Source organism: Protopterus annectens, chromosome 14.part0 (genome assembly GCF_019279795.1).
Source record: "Protopterus annectens isolate FY-2018-M chromosome 14.part0, PAN1.0, whole genome shotgun sequence".
Lineage (NCBI taxonomy): Eukaryota > Metazoa > Chordata > Ceratodontiformes > Protopteridae > Protopterus > Protopterus annectens.
The window spans coordinates 654,436,920-654,454,611 of NC_056748.1; the positions used below are offsets into that span (position 1 = coordinate 654,436,920).

Consider the following 17,692-nt stretch of genomic DNA (forward strand, 5'->3'; position numbering starts at 1 on the left):
CACATAATGAATACTGTACAATCTATGCATGACTACATGAAGACTGAAAGTTAAAAACATCAGAGAGGCTCTGCTGACTAAGAAGAGGTTGAATGGAAGGACTGTTCAGATCCACAGACCTGAAGAGCTGGAGGCTGATGCTGAGATTTCACAGTTCAATCACACCTTGCTGACACAAAGAATTACCAAAAGAAGAATGTCTTGTCATTCTAGGCTTGTAAAGCAACTGGTTCATCTTTATGAACACCCTTTAGATAGTTTGTTCAGTGCTTCTCTTTCAACTGTGGAAGTTTCATAGGCTTACAGGTTAGTATGTTAGTAAACACAGTCTGACCTAGTGCAGATCATGTCTGGATCACCTTGATTTATGAGAATGGCTGGAAACTGTTATCAGAAAGAGAAACATGGGAGGCAAGGCAGATTTAGTTTCTATGCAGCAAAACAAGATAAAAATTGCAGAAGAATGACAACGTTAAGGGAACGATCTTGAAAATCTGATCCATATACATGACTGCTCAGTAAAGGCATGGATAGGAACCAGCAACAGGAAGTAGTGGTGTAGAGTACTTCCATATGGCATAGACCTCTGATTTAATTCAAGGCAAAAAAGATTATGAACATAGCAAAAAAGACTTAAGTTGTGCATCAGCTCTTTCCACAGGCAGTATTGTCCCTCACAAATGCAAAGAGTTGGAGTGCAACATACTTTGTTCAAAACAGGTATGATAAGAAATGGTGTGCCAAAATCTAGTCTTAGTTCAACGTTTTTCAGTATCTAACATCTAGATTTTGCATGTTTTTGGGAAAGGGTCATGTTTTGGACAATATAGAATTGGAGATGGAAGACAGACAAGATGACAAAGATGTAGGAGTAATCTATAAGGAACACAAGATGGTGAACTGACGCTTGACAATTCTGAAATGTAAATTATAAAAAAAATAGGTCATCAGTCTAGACATTCAGAACTAATGCAGCATGTGTTCTATATTAGAATAAATTTTAATAACACAATATAAGAAAAGGATCTAGGGATAGTTACTGAGAACAAAATTGCTTAGTTTGTAATGCTGTCAGTTTGATGCAGTCATTTAAAAAGGAATTTTGAAGAATATAACAATCAAGAGTACAACTGGAAGGGATGTAGATGTTCTGAAACTATATAGATGTAAAATGAAGTTTCTTTACTAAGACTGGGTGAAGCAACTGGCAGAGGGATTGTTAAGCCTCAAATGTACAATAGGGTCATGCAACTATTGATGTGCCTTTAAGAAATATTTGAAATGGATTTTTATACTTATGAAGAATTTCCTTATTCAGGCTGCCATTACATATGCATTCAGTTGTTAAGGCTAGCTCTGCAACTTAGAAATTAAAAAAAAATAGCATGTCCCCAGCAAACAGGTATGGAATGCATGCTGGCCACTGGAGGAGCCACCAAAGAGACATGGGGATGACTTGCCACAGATGTCCCACCCATCCAAGGAAAGAAGGAGATGGTAAAATCTTACTACAGCAGCTCCACCTGGGGAAGGCTCAGAAGTATGGCTTTTACCTGAAAAGGATAGCAAAGGTTGCAGGCTCTGTGCAGTGATATACAGCCAAATTTTAGAATCATATAAAAATATACTACTAACACCCCCTTTTGCATAAGATAGTTGTGATCTGCTGTGGCCTCCCTCACCTGGTGTCCTAGAGCTTCAAGGATAGAGAATGAAGGTTTGATACATTGTGACAGGAAAGGGTGCAAAAATGCATGTGCTAACAAAACAGATGGATTCATGCTAACCTGGACTCTGCATATATGACGTATGAGTAAGAGAAGAACACTTTCTAATGGCAAGACGACTAGCAGCTAATGGGTATTAACTGTCATGAATGAGTTCCACCTGGGTTCTACTCAGCAGCTTTGTGTATTTTCACTTGTACATGTGATGTAATACAGTTCCACTTTCAGTTCACATTTATTAGCTTTGATTTATGCCTTTATTTTTACCATTGTTAAACAACGTGTTACATATAAGGCATAAGAATCAGAAGTACGGTTATGAAATGAAAATCAAATTGTCAAAATGAAATAGCCACCTAAAAAGACTATATCAACATACTGACTGTATACAGACCTTTAAGTAATAGTACTAAACATTTTGCATTTAAATGTAATTAAATCAGCATAGTTTTAAGAATTTCATGCAATGTTTATTTTAAAAAAAGTCAGTTTGTTGAAAACACCTGGGACACTACATTTTTATAATCAAACATGCAGATTAAATACATTTTAAGAAAAGATATGGAAAGAATAAATCAGTTTAAGAGTAACTTAACTCTTCTATATGAGTTGTATCTTGATAATCTTATAGACAAATAGAAACATTAAGAAACATTATCTGTCTGCAAATATATCAGATTAGGCTTGCACTATAACATCCTGCAGTTAGGAATGGGGTATGTGTCCTTAGCATAATCACATATGATTAGTTTAAAAAAAAATAAAAGTCTCTGCTGTGGCTTTGATACAGATAGACAGTGGAATAGCTCTAGGACAACATATTGCCAAAATAGGATTTCCTCACACAGGCACTTTCATTGAAATTATGCCTCTTAATTCTAACAGTATCACATTAATTCTTTTGTGGTATCTTGAGGCCTACTCAAGCAGCAGACAAAGGAATTTTTATTCAAAAGTCATGTATTTTCCACCCTATGTTACTTTCATTTCACTGTTTAAATCATAGGTATCAAAGGTCTTTGATTTTAACAGAACACACAAAGGCTGCATTTACAAATTAATCCTTTCCTTACTGAAAGAAGCTTGCCACATCCATTTACACATTTGCTAAATGACAATTTTCAAGCTTCAAAGACAAAACATGAATATTTCACTGACCTTCAACAACTTTTGGCTGTGTTTTAAGTCTTTATTTATATCGACTGTACATGTTTCCTTTGCTTGTATCTTTGGGACTGGTTCCTGCTATTTTCTTTCAGGTCCTCTGCCCTTTCTGGTACTGGACAGGCATTTGCCAGTGTGTTAGGCTCCAACTTGTATAATTCTCTTAAAAAGGCCCTTGGCAGGGTGTCAGGCTCTCATCCATGTAACTGTCTTGGATAGTGTAGATCAATATGTGTGTATGTACCTTTAAGAAGCTAACCAATGACTTGTACAAGTGTATAAATACTGAGCATGTGCAAGACTGACTGCCATTTTGCAGTAAGCTGTTGAGATGTAAGCATGTATGTATGTAAGATATATCTGTTAACTAGTTCATTCATACTTTATGATGCTGGCATCCATCCTGATGTGTTTCTATATATTAAAGTATCTAAACGAACCCCTCTGCCTGCTTGTATTATGATTTAGGAAAGGACGAGCAACATGGTGTCAGAAGTGGGATGTCTAAAGTACATGGAATCAGAAACAGCATATCCAAAGGGCATACAGTTAAAGGGGGCTTGGCTAAAACAATTTAAGGCACTTGCCTGCTGCTTGCCTGGGGCTGGTGGAATATAAAGGAGTGAATCATCCCTAAAATCTGCAAACTTTGAAAAACAGGAAATGAATTTCAGCTATTAAATCTTGCTCAATGCTATTTCTTTTTGCATAATATGAAACGGAGCATACAGAACATTCTAAATATATTTACATAAACTGATCTGTACAATATTGATAAAAATATTCAAATTACTTTGGAAATGTTTGAAATAAAGTCTGAATTGCATAAAATGAATAAAATAAGAAGAAACAACCACATTTTCACAAAGCATGTATTTTTCGTATTAAGCAAAGATATCCGAGTTATCAGAAGTGTATAAAGTGTTCACATGTTTGTGCAGTGTTACAGTAAACCTATTTCGCAAACTTACAGCCATTACAGGGCATATTTTGTAGAATACAGCCATTTCAGAGCATATTTCACAAAGTACAGTATTTTGAAGAGTTTATTATGCATATGAATGTTATTACAAGCTCACAGAACTGTTTGCACATAATTACAGGTGCCATATTTTCAGTGTGTTTGTGTGTATACTTTGTGGGCATGGCAGATGGGTTAAAAAAAAAAAAACAGTCCACTTGTGTTTGATAGTAATATTGCTGAGAAATTGAGAGTATTTGAGCAAAAGTATTACATTTTCATACAGGCTGCATTTTCTAATAAAGATGACCGCTCAAAGGTATTTATTCTACTTAATTTAGCTGGGTCAGAAGCCACAGAAAGGGATCATTCATTTTTGTATGCACCTGCTATCTATACAGGAGAGGGAAAAATGTCATATTGTTGTACCGGCTGAGTCAAGGAAGGACTGTGAGTGCTTGAAATGTAAATTTAGAAAAATGTGTAACCCCCAGACAAATGTTACAATAAAAAGGCACTTATTTTACACAAGGGATCAAAAGCCTGGTAAAACTTTTGAGGCATATATAACTGACCTGAAAAATAAAGCTAAAATGTGCAGATTTCATGATTTAAGGAATGAGCTGATAAAGGACAGACATGTGTGTGGTATAAAAGACAATGTTGTGAGAAAGATTTTGCTTTGTGACAGTGATTTACCTCTAAATAAGGCCACTGAGATTTGTCAAATATACGATATTACAAAAATGCACACAAGTGTGTTTACAAATGAGAACAGCTCAAGAAGACACAGTGATAGAGCTCATGTTAATAGTATGCAGCATGTGGTTAAAAGAAACAAGCACATAGCAGCAACTGTAACCCCTGCAGTACTCACTGGTAAACCCAAGAGCTTTCTAGCAAATTCCAGAGTTCGCATGTCTCAGAAAAGCATAAAAATGAGTCAGCAACCTCAAAGCATGGGCCCCAAACTAGTTTCATTGCCAATGCCAACTGTCATAATTGTGGTGAAAGCCATAAATCTAAAAGGAAAAAGTATTTAGCTTTTTGTCAGCAGTGCCACAAATGTAATAAATAAAATCATTTCAAAAAAATTTGTAAATCAAAAGCCCCACATTCTTTCATTAAAGGAAAACATTTTAAAAGTTGATCAATTAAAAAAAAACATGACATAGGGTCGCAGGCTACTCTTTATGTTAATGGTGTGTCACTGCTTCATAAAACAGTCAACACAGATTTAAGGACAAAGAATAAAGTATTTTGTACTGTTTGAATAAATGGCAAACCCATAGAATTCAAAGTTGATATAGGTTCCAAGTGCAACGTTATGTCAGCAAAAACATTTGTGAGAGAGTGTAAAGTTAAAAGGCTTGATTTGGCAAGGTGTGCAAAGCGTGTTGCTTATGGAGGTGAAAACAATTCAGACGGAAGGCTCAGTAATATGTTCATGTTACTCTGCTAAAAGAAGCTACGACTTGTTATTCTGTGTGGTCAAGAGTCATGTCCAGTCATTATTAGGACTCAGAGACAGTTTAGAAATGGGACTGCTTTCATTTAATAAAGAAGTCCATCATGTTAGCTTAAAAGAAAATCACTCTAATTTTGCCCAGTACATTTTTTCTACCTATGGTGATCTGTTTGAGGGCAAACTAGGCTTTCAGTTGTGTACTCCATAAAGTTAAACCCATAGTGGGTATCTTCCATGGTGGTAGCTCACAAGAAAAGCTCAAATGTCATCAGAATATGTATTAATCCATGAGATTTAAACAAAGGACTAAAAAGACCTCATCATCAAATGCACACAGTCAAAAAAGTCACAGCCTTAATGTCAAATGCCACTATTTTTCTGCCCTACATGCAAAACGTTCCTTTTGGCAAATTTAGCTTGCCAAAAAAATCCTCAGTGCTTACTACATTCAGTACTCCATTTGGTAGGTACAAATTTTTGAGCATACCACAGAACATAGCCTGTGAGAAAGACTGTGAGTTGTCCGGTGTTCCAATTACTGAGAAGGTTACAGAGGACATTTCCATTCATAAGACAAATCCAGAAGTTCCAAATACGAGTTGTGTTCTGCAGATTGTCCCTGTTGCTAAATTTGGTCCACAATTATGTTACAAGATATGATCACATCTCTAAACCCTATGACAAATACGAAGTAATTTGCTCATGAACATTGTATGTTTTTAATGTATATAGTAATGCATGTCTAACTCAAATATTGTTTTTTTTTCCAAAGGGCAATCTTTTTAAGAGGGAGGATGTAGATCAATATGTGTGTATGTACCTTTAAGAAGCTATCAAAAGTGTATAAATACTGAGCACATGCAAATCTGACTGCCATTTTGTGGTAAGCTTTTGAGATGTAAGAATGCATGTATGTAAGGTCTGTCTTTCTTGTTAACTAGTTTGTTCATACTTTATGATGCTGCTATCCAGCCTGATGTGTTTCTATATATTAAAGCATGTAAGTGAAACCCCCAGCCTGTTTGCCTTATGTGCTAGAAAAGGAAGAGTGACAGACAGGTCTTTACCTAGATAACAGATTCTTGCCTCTGTCCCGTTAAATCTCTCAGTAGTAAGAGGCAAATGCCTGTGTTACTTCCACTTTTCACTGTCTTCTTTTAACAGAAGTATTGCTTTAAATCAATTACAGGCCATCTCCTTACATGACAGATTTTTTATCTCTCTCTATCTATTTAACTTTACTTTTTTTTAGAAAAGATCAGTCTGGTGCCTTTATATTAAGCTTTCCTACCCCATCCATTCCCTACACTCAATTTAATGTCAGCATTCAGAACAGTATAGCAAATAAAAACACAGTTTTACTATGTGATAAGTGTAGAAAATACTGAAGCTTTGCAGATTCAATCAACACATTTTAGAAATTATTTTAATTTTATATGAGTATCCAAACTTTTAAATGCATTACAGCTGTTAATACAACATTCCTAAAAGGACAATCTTATATTGTTAGTTATGCATATTACAGTAATCCAATGTTTTAGACTATAAACAAAATGTCAAGTATAATCTCCATGTTGCATTTTTTAATGCAACAAAATTTGCAGAATGGCAACTTTAAGGGCAGTTTCAGCCCTCAATGCATTACTGCACATCTTTGTTCAATAATGCCTTTATTCTACTGCTCTGTGGGAGACTTAAGAGACTATGTCATGGACCCCTGGATTAACAACTACTCAGACAAATTTTTAACAGAAATACCAGAAACAGGCTTTGGAACAGCATGTATCACGTACAAATGCATGGGCTTATAATCATAAACTACAGAATGGCACTTAGCATGTACATGGAAACCTCTTTTACGACTAGTGCAAATACATTCATTCAACCTAAGTGTTTTCTGTTCAAAGGTTATTGTATGAACAAGATGGAATACCACTAACATCTTCAGGGATAACAGAAAAATATGTTTAGGTGCTACTCAGTGGGTTTGCGTGGTCTTGTATCATAAAACAGACACATATGAATGAGATTTACTCACATAAGTACAAATACTAAATTATAAAGGGGTCTGCAATATTTTATTACCTGGACTGCCAACTATATACTTAAAAGCTAAGAAATAAAATAAGAGATACAGAATGAATTTTTTTATAATTTAATTGAATATGCACTCCATATATTACTACCAAGTTTGTCTGTTTGACTTCTAAGGTAAAAATCAGTGCATGTGTTCATTAAAGCTATTTAGATGACAAGAAAACATACTCCCCTGTAAGTAACTACACATAAAACCAGTCAACAGAGTCAAAATATATTTTTCTTTTACAAAAACTTTGTTTAGAGGTGTGGGCTAAGAACACCTGAAATTATGCAGTGGAATCAAAATGAATAACCACACTGAAGTAAGCCAGCTGTTGATGCACAAGCAAACAGTGACTTTACTGCCTCATAAAATACTCTGCGTTCTATAAAAGATGAGTTGACCAATATCAGATATCAAAAGGTTGCAAAAAACAGTAAATGCTGATGTAGAAACACCATTATTATCTAAGAAATAGTTCTTACCTGAGATTGTGCATTTACATTTCCACCATTCGTAACTAGCACTTTAACCACTTCTGTTTGGCCAGCCAGTGAAGCTATGTGTAGTGCAGTATTTCCTTTCTGAAAATGGAATAAAACAAAGTGTGAAAAAGTCTATATTTCTTAGTATTATTCAAGTAAATATGCACTGGGCCCCATCATAATTAAGAGTAGTTTTCAACACAACCGTTAAAAAGGTAAAAAAAATGTGATACAGGAATACATTATATGCAGTGTAACAGATAAAAGGCAGTCCACTTAGCTAAAATATAGAAGAACTGCATAACAGTGCACGCGCACACATGCACGCACACAACAAAACAGTAGAAATGAAATATTTAGTATAATGTCTCCATTATCTTCAAACATCAGTTGTAACAAAGTATTATTTTAACAGTGATAATCAAATTTTCACAAAATGCTTTATATGCATTTCTAGAACTCAGTCATCAATATCTCCTTGCTAACTAGTATTGCAGGCAGGCAAACCTAAACAAGGGCCATTTTTCAGTCATGACTGATTAGAACAGATTAAACAAAATCTAACAAGACAATTGCTACACAACAATAATGTACACAGTCAATGAGCCATAAGCTTAACATGGATTCCACATTCATCTCGGCTAGAGCATAACACTGGGATTCTTCAAAAAAGGAACTCCTGAAAGACACTGACTTCATGAATGAGAAAAGATGCTCTTATCAATGGAATAAATTAGGTGTGAGAAGCGTAGGTTCCTAAATGGAAGGAGGAATGCAGTTCTAGATTTTGGGGGTCAAGAGAGTGAAAAAGCTAAGATACTTTTAATGAGGGAAAATTCTATGGTGCCTAAAGGCTAGTAAGAAGTACACAAGGTCTTTGGGCAGGAATAAAATTAAATTTTCTGTGGGGTGGGGAAGTGATATAAATGCAACAGTCTGAATATAAGGGAGGCTGTAAAATATTTTACTTTAACACAAACTGGAGGACAATGTGCCTTCTGTAAAATAAGAAATTGATGCCCGCTTCTGTGTGAGCTAGTTATGAAGGGATTTATTTTACTGAAAGCAATGTTAATAGTCTGCATGTTAAAGGGCTATGATAACAGTGGAAGACTACATTTGAAAGATGGCTGAACCAGTCTTCTGGGACGAACAGCCCTTCATTTAATGGTTAAATAATTCAAAAAAGAGTAGTGCAGCCTCTTTTTAAGCTAGATGTACGCACATGGTCATGGTGGGACAAAACTGGAAATATCTTGACCCTGAGGAATTTAAAGAGAGAAATTAACTAGAAGCAGGGAGATGTAAGAGAAAAGTACATTAAAAAAATGTAGGACTGTACAGAAGTGAAGTTTGCTTTTGACTAAGGCAGCAAGGCTTCACACTTCTGGCTAGCTTCTTACTGTAGTTGCTATTGCAGAAATAGGATTTGTTTTGTACTCACTCCAATCTTGCCTTCTTTGGAAGTAAAAAAGTCCACCAGAACCACAAGAAAGTCTCTCTAAACTAATTTAATGAAGCAAATTAAAACTTTCGCATACTGCTTCTTCAGGATTAATAACACTTCCAAAAAAATCACATTATATACACGATAAAAATGTCACACGATAAAAGCAATAATTAAACATCAATTAATTTAAAGAAATAAACTCATCAAATATGATTGTGCAATTCATTTAAAACTGTCTTAAGTATTAAATTCATTTACAGTGACTTTTATGCTGTTCTTGTGGGCTTTTTTCCTCTTCTGTTTGTTTTTTAAGTCTCCCTGATTTACTGCTATGCTGATTTGTTGTTTTTGCTAATCTTGCCTTCTTTGAGCAATTGCTTTATTTATTCCTTGGTTATCTAAGGGGTGTGAATGACCCTAATCCTTTTGGTCTTTCAAAAGTAATATATGTCTTGAACTAACAGCAGGATAATTAAGCAGTAATGCATAATTACTGTCAATTTTGTGAGGTGATGCAGGTTTAGCTGATGGCAGACAGCTCTGAGTAATGCCATTTATTACCTGTATTTAAAGTATGTGCCATACTTAATAAGATTACCGCAAGTTTAGGATGCATGCATAGTAGTGCATGAGGTCAGATGTTATCCTGGGACACTTAACTGAAGCATGTGTATATATCACTTAATAAAGTATCAAAGTAGTTAGTCTAGTACAGATTTGAGTGGAGAAAACCAAAATTAGAATGATTAGCAATGAAAGAAATAGCATGTGTTCAAGAGACAAAGTTGGATCACCATGATGTTCAGAAATTGAAAAAAAAAATCCGTTAGCAATAAATGTGAGCAAGGTGAGCAACAGCCTGAAGGGAATATGTCTCAAGTTTCTGAATCTAACTGGAATGTTAGTGTTTATGAAAAGGCTCAAAGTTGCTTCCACTAAAGATGCCAATTATTTGCAAGACCAACAGACAGTGATTAGCCTGGTAGACAACAAATGGCTGACGTCCAGGAAAAAGGCACAAAGAGAGACATGAAGCTTGATTAAATTAAACTGTATCCCACTCGGTTGGAAGATAATGCAGAAAATTTAAATTAAAGCCTGTATGGTATGATTAAATTAAACTGTATCCCACTGGGTTGGAAGATAATGCAGAAAATTTAAATTAAAGCCTGTATGGTATTCTTGAATTGCAGAATAAAAATGACTAGCTGGATTATGCAAGATATAAAATGCTAGAATGGGGTGGTTTTGCTAAAGACTCCATGGGTAATGCCTGGGGTATACATTTGCAACTGCCAGAATGTTATTTCAGGTATGGAAGCATAAGGTCAATACTGATAGAGTTTTTAATGTGTTACAAATGAAAGCAAATTCTGTTGAAATCTGGAACAAGGCCAATAAAAAGTACAGTTGTGTATACCTTCCATAAATGTAGATGTTCGAGTGTCTTCACTGTTGCAGTCATAACTGCAGGGTACTCCTGCCGGCAGGCAGCCCGAGGTCGGCCAGAATATCAAAGTCTGGGTCCGGCGTCGGCTGTTTCAGTTAGAACCCTGACGTCAGAGCGCATGGGTATAAAGCTGACAGCCGACGCCATCTTCTCCAACCTTTCTTGCCCCTGATGTCAGAAGCCCCCATAAAACCAAAAGGTGTCCCAAGGGAAACACAAATACACCAGAAAGGTAGTGGAAAAGGAAACACAGTAAGCAAATAGAAACAAGAGGGGTCTGGAGGGAGGGAAACACAGACTGCAACAGTGAAGACACTCGAACATCTACATTTATGGTAGGTATACACAACTGTACTATGTTCTTCGTGTTTCACTGTTGCAGTCATAACTGTAGGGTAGAATCCCAAAGCTGAGAATATGGGAGGAGGTTATGAAGTAGAAGGAGCAGCTAGAAGACCCTGCAAGACAGCAGAGGCAAAGCCTGCCCTAGACTTAGAGTACAAAGGGAGGTTATAGTGCTTGGAAAAAGTATGCACAGAGCTCCAAGTGGCAGCCTCCAGAATGTCCTTGGTAGGAACTCCTCTGAGAAAGGCTGCTGAAGTGGCAGCTGCTCTAGTAGAATGAGTCCTGACAGTACCTGGAATCTGTTTTCCATAAAGAGAGTAACAATATCTTATTCCATGAGCAATCCATTTGGAAATAGTTTGCTTAGAAATGGCTTTACCAAGAGAACTGGAAGCAAACGAAATAAGCAATTGATCTGATTTTCTGAAACTTTTAGTTTTGTCCAGGTAAAAACGTAGTTGCCTGTGTACGTCCAATGAATGCAAAATCCTTTCCCCCCTATTTTGGGGTTTTGGGAAAAAGGTAGGAAGGTGGATAGTCTGATTTAGAGCCACTCTAGAAACTACCTTAGGCATAAAAGTAGGATTGGTCCTCAAGGAAACTCTGTCCTGATGGAAGATGAGGTTTGGTTCCACGGCCATGAGGGCTTGTAACTCAGACACCCTTCTGGCAGAAGTCAAGGCCAACAAGATAGCTGTCTTCCAGGATAAGAACTTAATGTCCGCATAGGCAGCAGGCTCAAAAGGAGGCAAAGTCAGCTTTTCCAAGACATAGTTGAGATCCCAAGGAGGGACAGGAGGAGTTCTAGGAGGTTTTAAATTCTTAGCTCCTCTCAGAAATTGTCTGACCAACTGGTGGGAAAAAAAGGGAGGATCACAATTGAAATGTGCCGAAATAGCAGAAGCATGAATTTTAATGGAAGAAAATGAAAGACCTTTAATCAAAAGGTCTGAGAGATAAAGTAAAATAGATGAGATATCAGGTATTAAAGGATCAGAGCCACGATCCTGCATCCAAATACAAAATCTTTTCCATTTAGAAGCATAAGATTTCCTTGTACTAGGACGCCTAGCTTCCAAAAGAACATCCAAAACTTGTTTAGGAAGAGAAGAAGGAATCAATTGCCTTTGATGAGCCAAGCTGCCAGACAGAGAGTCTTGATGTTAGAGTTAAATACCTGACCCTGATGCTGGGACAGTAGAGAATGGGTCAGAGGAAGACTCCAAGGAGGAACCAAGGAAAGGTGCAGTAGAGTAGGGTACCAAAACTGATGAGGCCAATTTGGAGCTATCAAAATGATCAGTTTGGGTTTGTCTAGCTTTATCTTTAGCAATACCCGAGGCAGAAGAGGAAGAGGAGGGAAGGCATATCCCGAAAGATTCCTCCAGCTGAAGGACAGGGCATCCACTTTCCAAGCTGTCTTGTGGAAGGACCTGGTGCAAAAGAGAGGCAACTGATGGTTGAGATGGGATGCAAACAGACCTATCTGAGGACAGCCCCAAACTGCAGTTATCTTGCTGAATAAGTTGGGGTCCAACATCCATTAGTGAGGATCCAAAATGTTTCTGCTTAGGCTGTCTGCTAAGAGATTTTGTTTTCCTGGAATGAACTGTGCCTGAATATCCAGATTCAAATTTAGGGCTGTATCCCATAAGGTCATGGCAAGTCTGCAAAGGGGGTAAGAGTGAGAGCCCCCTTGCTTGTTTATGTACCACATGACTGTGGTATTGTCTGTTCGAATTAGCAGAGGTCCTGGTTTCAAAAGAGTCTGGAAGGCTAGAAGAGCATTTTGGACTGCTAACATTTCTTTCAAGTTGATGTGCCATAGAAGGTGATTGTTTGTCCAAGAACCTTGTTGGCATTTGTCTAGAAAATGAGCTCCCCATGCATAATCCGAGGCGTCCGTGGTTATGATCTGAGTAGGTTGAGGTAGACGAAAGGGCTTGCCTTCGTTCAAAACACATGCCCTGGACCACCAAAGGAATTCTTTCTGGAGGCAGGGAATCAGTGGAATCATTGTATCCAGACTGTGGCAATGTTGAGACCATACACTCTTTAGGTACCATTGAAGTTTCCTCATGTGAAGCCTCGCATTTGGAATCAACAGGATGCAAGAGGCCATGTAGCCCAGAGCCTGCAGGAATTTCCTTGCAGTGAGCTGAGTCAATGCTGCCAAGGTCTTGAAGATTGAAGCCAGCTGTAACTGTTTTTCTGGAGTGAGGAAGGCCTTCTGTAAACTTGTGTCCAAAAGAGCTCCCAAGAAGGTCATTCGTTGAGAAGGAATCAAATGTGACTTTTTTGTGTTCACTGAGAATCCCAGTAGTAGGAAAAGACGTTGAACAAAATGCAGGTGTTGAAGTAGAAGGTCTTTGTTGTCTGCCTGTATTAGACAGTCGTCCAGATAGGGGTAAATCTGAATCCCCTGAAGTCTGCAGTAAGCTACTACTGGAGCCAGGCATTTGGTAAAAACTCTGGGTGCAGTAGATAAGCCAAATGGCAGTACAGAGAATTGGAAGTGTCTCGAGCCTGCCTTGAATCTGAGGTACTTTCTGCATTGTTGCCTTATGGGGACATGTAAGTAAGCCTCTCTTAAGTCCAATGTTACCATCCAAGTATCTTGTGAGAGCATTGGAAGAAGTTGTTGAAGTGTAAGCATCTTGAATTTTGGAATTTCCAAAAAGGTGTTTAATATTGAGAGGTCCAGAATAGGTCTCCAGGAGTTTTGTTTTCTTGGGACCAGAAAAAGTCTTGAGTAAAAACCTTTCCCCACCTCTAGAGGTGGAACAGGTTCTATGGCTCTTAAGGCTAACAAAGCGTCCACTTGATTTAAGGCCTCTGTCCATTGATGTTTTGGCAGATCTGGCCAGCCGGAAGGCCTTGGCAGAGTGTGAAAGTGGAATCTGTAGCCTTTCAAAATCACGTCTAACACCCATTTGTCCTGGGTAATGTGAGTCCAATTTTGGTAAAAAAGAGAAAGCTTTCCTCTAAGAGGGGCATCCAGGGAAGGAGGACCTGAAGCCCAACAGAGGGAGTCATTGAGTCTGCTTTCTTTGGGTTTGAGATCTGTCTTCTCCCCTTCTAGGTGAAGAAGCAGTCCACTGTCTAGATCTGTAAGAGGCCTGAGCCTGCGCCCGACCTCTGGAGCGTATATATCTTCCCCTTTGAGGCCTGTCAGAGGTGGGAAAAGACCAATTTTTGGAGGGCCAATTTCTGGAAAATCTAGGAGGCTGTACTTGCAAGAAATCTTTTACAGTCTGCATAGACTTGGCTTTTTCTTCCATCTTTTTAATAACCTCCTCAGCCTTAGACCCAAATAAGACATCATGCTGAACAGGGGCATCTAGCAATTTTGCCTTAACTTGTTCAGGTAAATTCTGCTCACGAAGCCAAGCATGTCTCCTGATAACAGTACCAGAGGCAGCCGCCCTGCAAGAAGCCTCTAAGGCATCAAAACCACAATGTAAACTATGTTTGCTAACTTGTTCAGTAGCATGCAACACATCCTGTAATTCCTTGTCCTCAGCACATGCAGGAAAGGTAGAAATCCTTTGTTTTAAAACAGATAAAAGAAACTGTTGATACTTAAAACATGTGAAACTGGAAATTTAAAGCTCTAATAGAAAGGGTAGCTGAAGTATAAACCTTTTTGCCCCACCTGTCCAAGGCACGAGAATCCTTTTCAGAGGGGATAGGATTCTTAGAGGAGGCGGCCTTAGCAGCCTTGGAACCCTGCGAAATAGTTTCAGGATCAGCAGAAGGGTTCTTGAATAAGAATTGATGGGAATCAGGGACCCTGTAAAATCTATCAGGCTTAGAAGGAGCAGGTGGCATGGAATCAGGATTCGAGTTAGCTTCAGAGACGGCATCATCCACAATGTCAAGTACAGGAGGAATAGCTAAAGGCCTGTGCTGAGGGAGAAGAAGAAATTCCCTGAGTCTCTTTTTGGAAGCAGAATAATCCTGACCTTCCCAATGAAAATGCTTCCTCATCTCATGCAAAGTTTCCCCAAAAGAGAAACCTTCAGGGGGAGAGGCAGAGGGAACAGAATCCTCTGCATCCGAATCCTCATAAGGAGGAAAAGAGTAATCCTAATCAGAGGAAGAAACGGAAGATACAGAAGCCTGATCAGAGGAATCATAAGGGATATCCTGTCTAGGCCTTTTCTCAGGAGGAGGGTGAGAACCCCTAATCATAGTTAATAAATCCTCAGCCATCCGAAGTAATTGCTTCTGAGTCTCAGGAGCTGAATCCGAAGAAGCTTGAGCAGAAAGTCTGCGTTTAACAGGAGTCTTTGACTTATCTTTTGTCTTTGTGGAAATAGTAATGTGTGAAGGCCTGAAGACCCCCTCAGAAGCCGGTACCTGCACAGCGGTTCCGGAACAATCTGAAGGAGCGACGTCCGAAGGTCCTGCAGCAGACAAATTACTAGGCCTAGCTGGCTCACCATGTGAGTCCATGTCGGCCATCGGCTCTGAAGTGGTGGACGACAGGGGCTGCAAAAGCGCCTCACTGATGACCACCGAACCCGAAGCTGGCTCCGGCTGCAAAGTATCCTGTTTGGACCTCGGAGGCCTGTCCTTGTCTTTGCGCTTCTTCTGTAATCCGGTAATCGGTAAAGTATCTGACGACATTCTATAATTAAATCGTCTACCGAAGTAATTCAAGGCCCAATCGTACCTACGCTTGATAGTGCAAGAATTAAACCTGGCACAGAACCGACAACAAGAAACGTTGTGGTCAGGGCCTAAGCAAGGTAGACAGTAAGAGTGGAAATCTTTATGAGGTATTTGTTTTCCACACGATACACAATTATTAACTTTTTCTAACATTGGAGGAGCAAGAAAAAAGTTTCCCCAACGGGGTACTTAGCTTTGAGAAGAGAAGTAGAAAACTTCGGACTGACGACAATCACACCACGTTGTCTTGAAAACGCCAACCAACAACTAGCGAACTGCTTTGCACCGCATGGCAAGAAAGACTGGAGAAGATGGCGTCGGCTGTCAACTTTATACCCATGCGCTCTGACGTCAGGGTTCTAACTGAAACAGCCGACGCCAGACCCAGACTTTGATATTCTGGCCGACCTTGGGCTGCCTGCCGGCAGGAGTACCCTGCAGTTATGACTGCAACAGTGAAACACGAAGAACATCAATGTCAGTGGCAGGGAAAATAATGTTTCTGGAAAATTATTATTTAGATGTGACTTTAAGGACTTGTTTGTGCATTATAGCAGAGGGAGCATAAATATAAAGGACTAAAAGTTTATTTGACATTCACTGTAATATTAATAGTATTTTGAAAAGGAAATTGTATAGATTTAGATGAACTTGATGAGGTCATTATGAGACTAAGAATTAGCAGTGAAAATGATGCAGTTAAAAATGGATCAAATGAAACAGACACTCACACACACACACACACACACACACACACACACTCACACACACACACACACACACACAAACACACAAACAAACACACACACACACACACACACACACACACACACACGCACACACCCACACACACACACACACACACACACACACTTTTCTTCTACACCTTTTTGCTGCCATGGTTACCATCAAGACTTCCCACATCAGACTAGTGTATTCATCACCCCAGACATGGACACTCCACAGTAAGGACAAGAAAGTGGAGCCATTATACAGGAAGCCAGGACTGTAGTTTGTGTCCTTGCTGGCATCCCAGTAATGAAGATGTAGTTATATGGTCCTAACCCCACCTCTAATGGACAAAGTAAGTGCTTGTATTATTACAGGGGTGTTCTATGCCTCCTACTGATGTGTTCATCCTCCCTGCCACACACAGAAGTATAGCCTCATTGGCTTAGGGCTGCCAAGTATTCATTCTATGCTCCTATGGCTTCAATGTCATGCAAGCCTCCCCTTGCATGGGAACAGGTTGGCTGACCAGGACCCCCAACTCCTCCAGGAATAGCCAAGCTATCATAAGCCACTAACTACCACATTCCCGTACCTGACTCCTCTAGCACCTGAGTCACTACATAAAGTCAAGTCATCTGGGCTGTAGTTAGGGCCTTATCCTGCTATACCACAGAGCTGAGCTAGCAAAATGATTTGACATACGCACATATCCAGAGGAGTAGAAGATGAATGGGAAGACAATTTAAATATGATGAAGAAGACTGCTCTTTTTGTGACATTGACCGAGATATACTGCAGCCTTTATATGGACTAACAGAAGTGAGACAGCAGTTGAAGAGTTGTAAGATAATGAACAAAACTGATCAATAAAGGGATACATGTTATTAATGACTGAAATGGGGGTGAAAAACAATTTGACTGATCTGTGCTCTTTATTAAGTGTGCTATAAAAATGAGATCTATTTCAACTGTATGTTGCTTTTCTGACTGTGAGTACAAAAAGAGTTTCTATGTGGCAGAGTTCATTCATATTTAAGGAGAGCTGTAGAAGTTTAATATTAATAGGAGATTAAAGGGCTACAGTTCTCATAATCTCCCAAAAGGAAAGGTTGTTTTTCATTTTCCTGTTATTTAAAATGTTTAAAAGTGGGCT

The 17,692-nt window shown here is 38.7% G+C and overlaps 1 protein-coding gene across 7 annotated transcripts in view; it reads right to left on the reverse strand.

Moving 5' to 3' along the window:
* Positions 1 to 17,692, reverse strand: part of ANK3 (ankyrin 3) — a 2,432,060-nt gene that overhangs the window by 1,270,459 nt on the left and 1,143,909 nt on the right. For all 7 annotated transcript variants that reach the window (XM_044056400.1, XM_044056402.1, XM_044056401.1 and 4 more), the window contains exon 4: positions 7,886 to 7,984. In XM_044056400.1, coding sequence (XP_043912335.1) covers positions 7,886 to 7,984 — 99 coding nt within the window. The remainder of the gene's footprint in view (positions 1 to 7,885; positions 7,985 to 17,692) is intronic.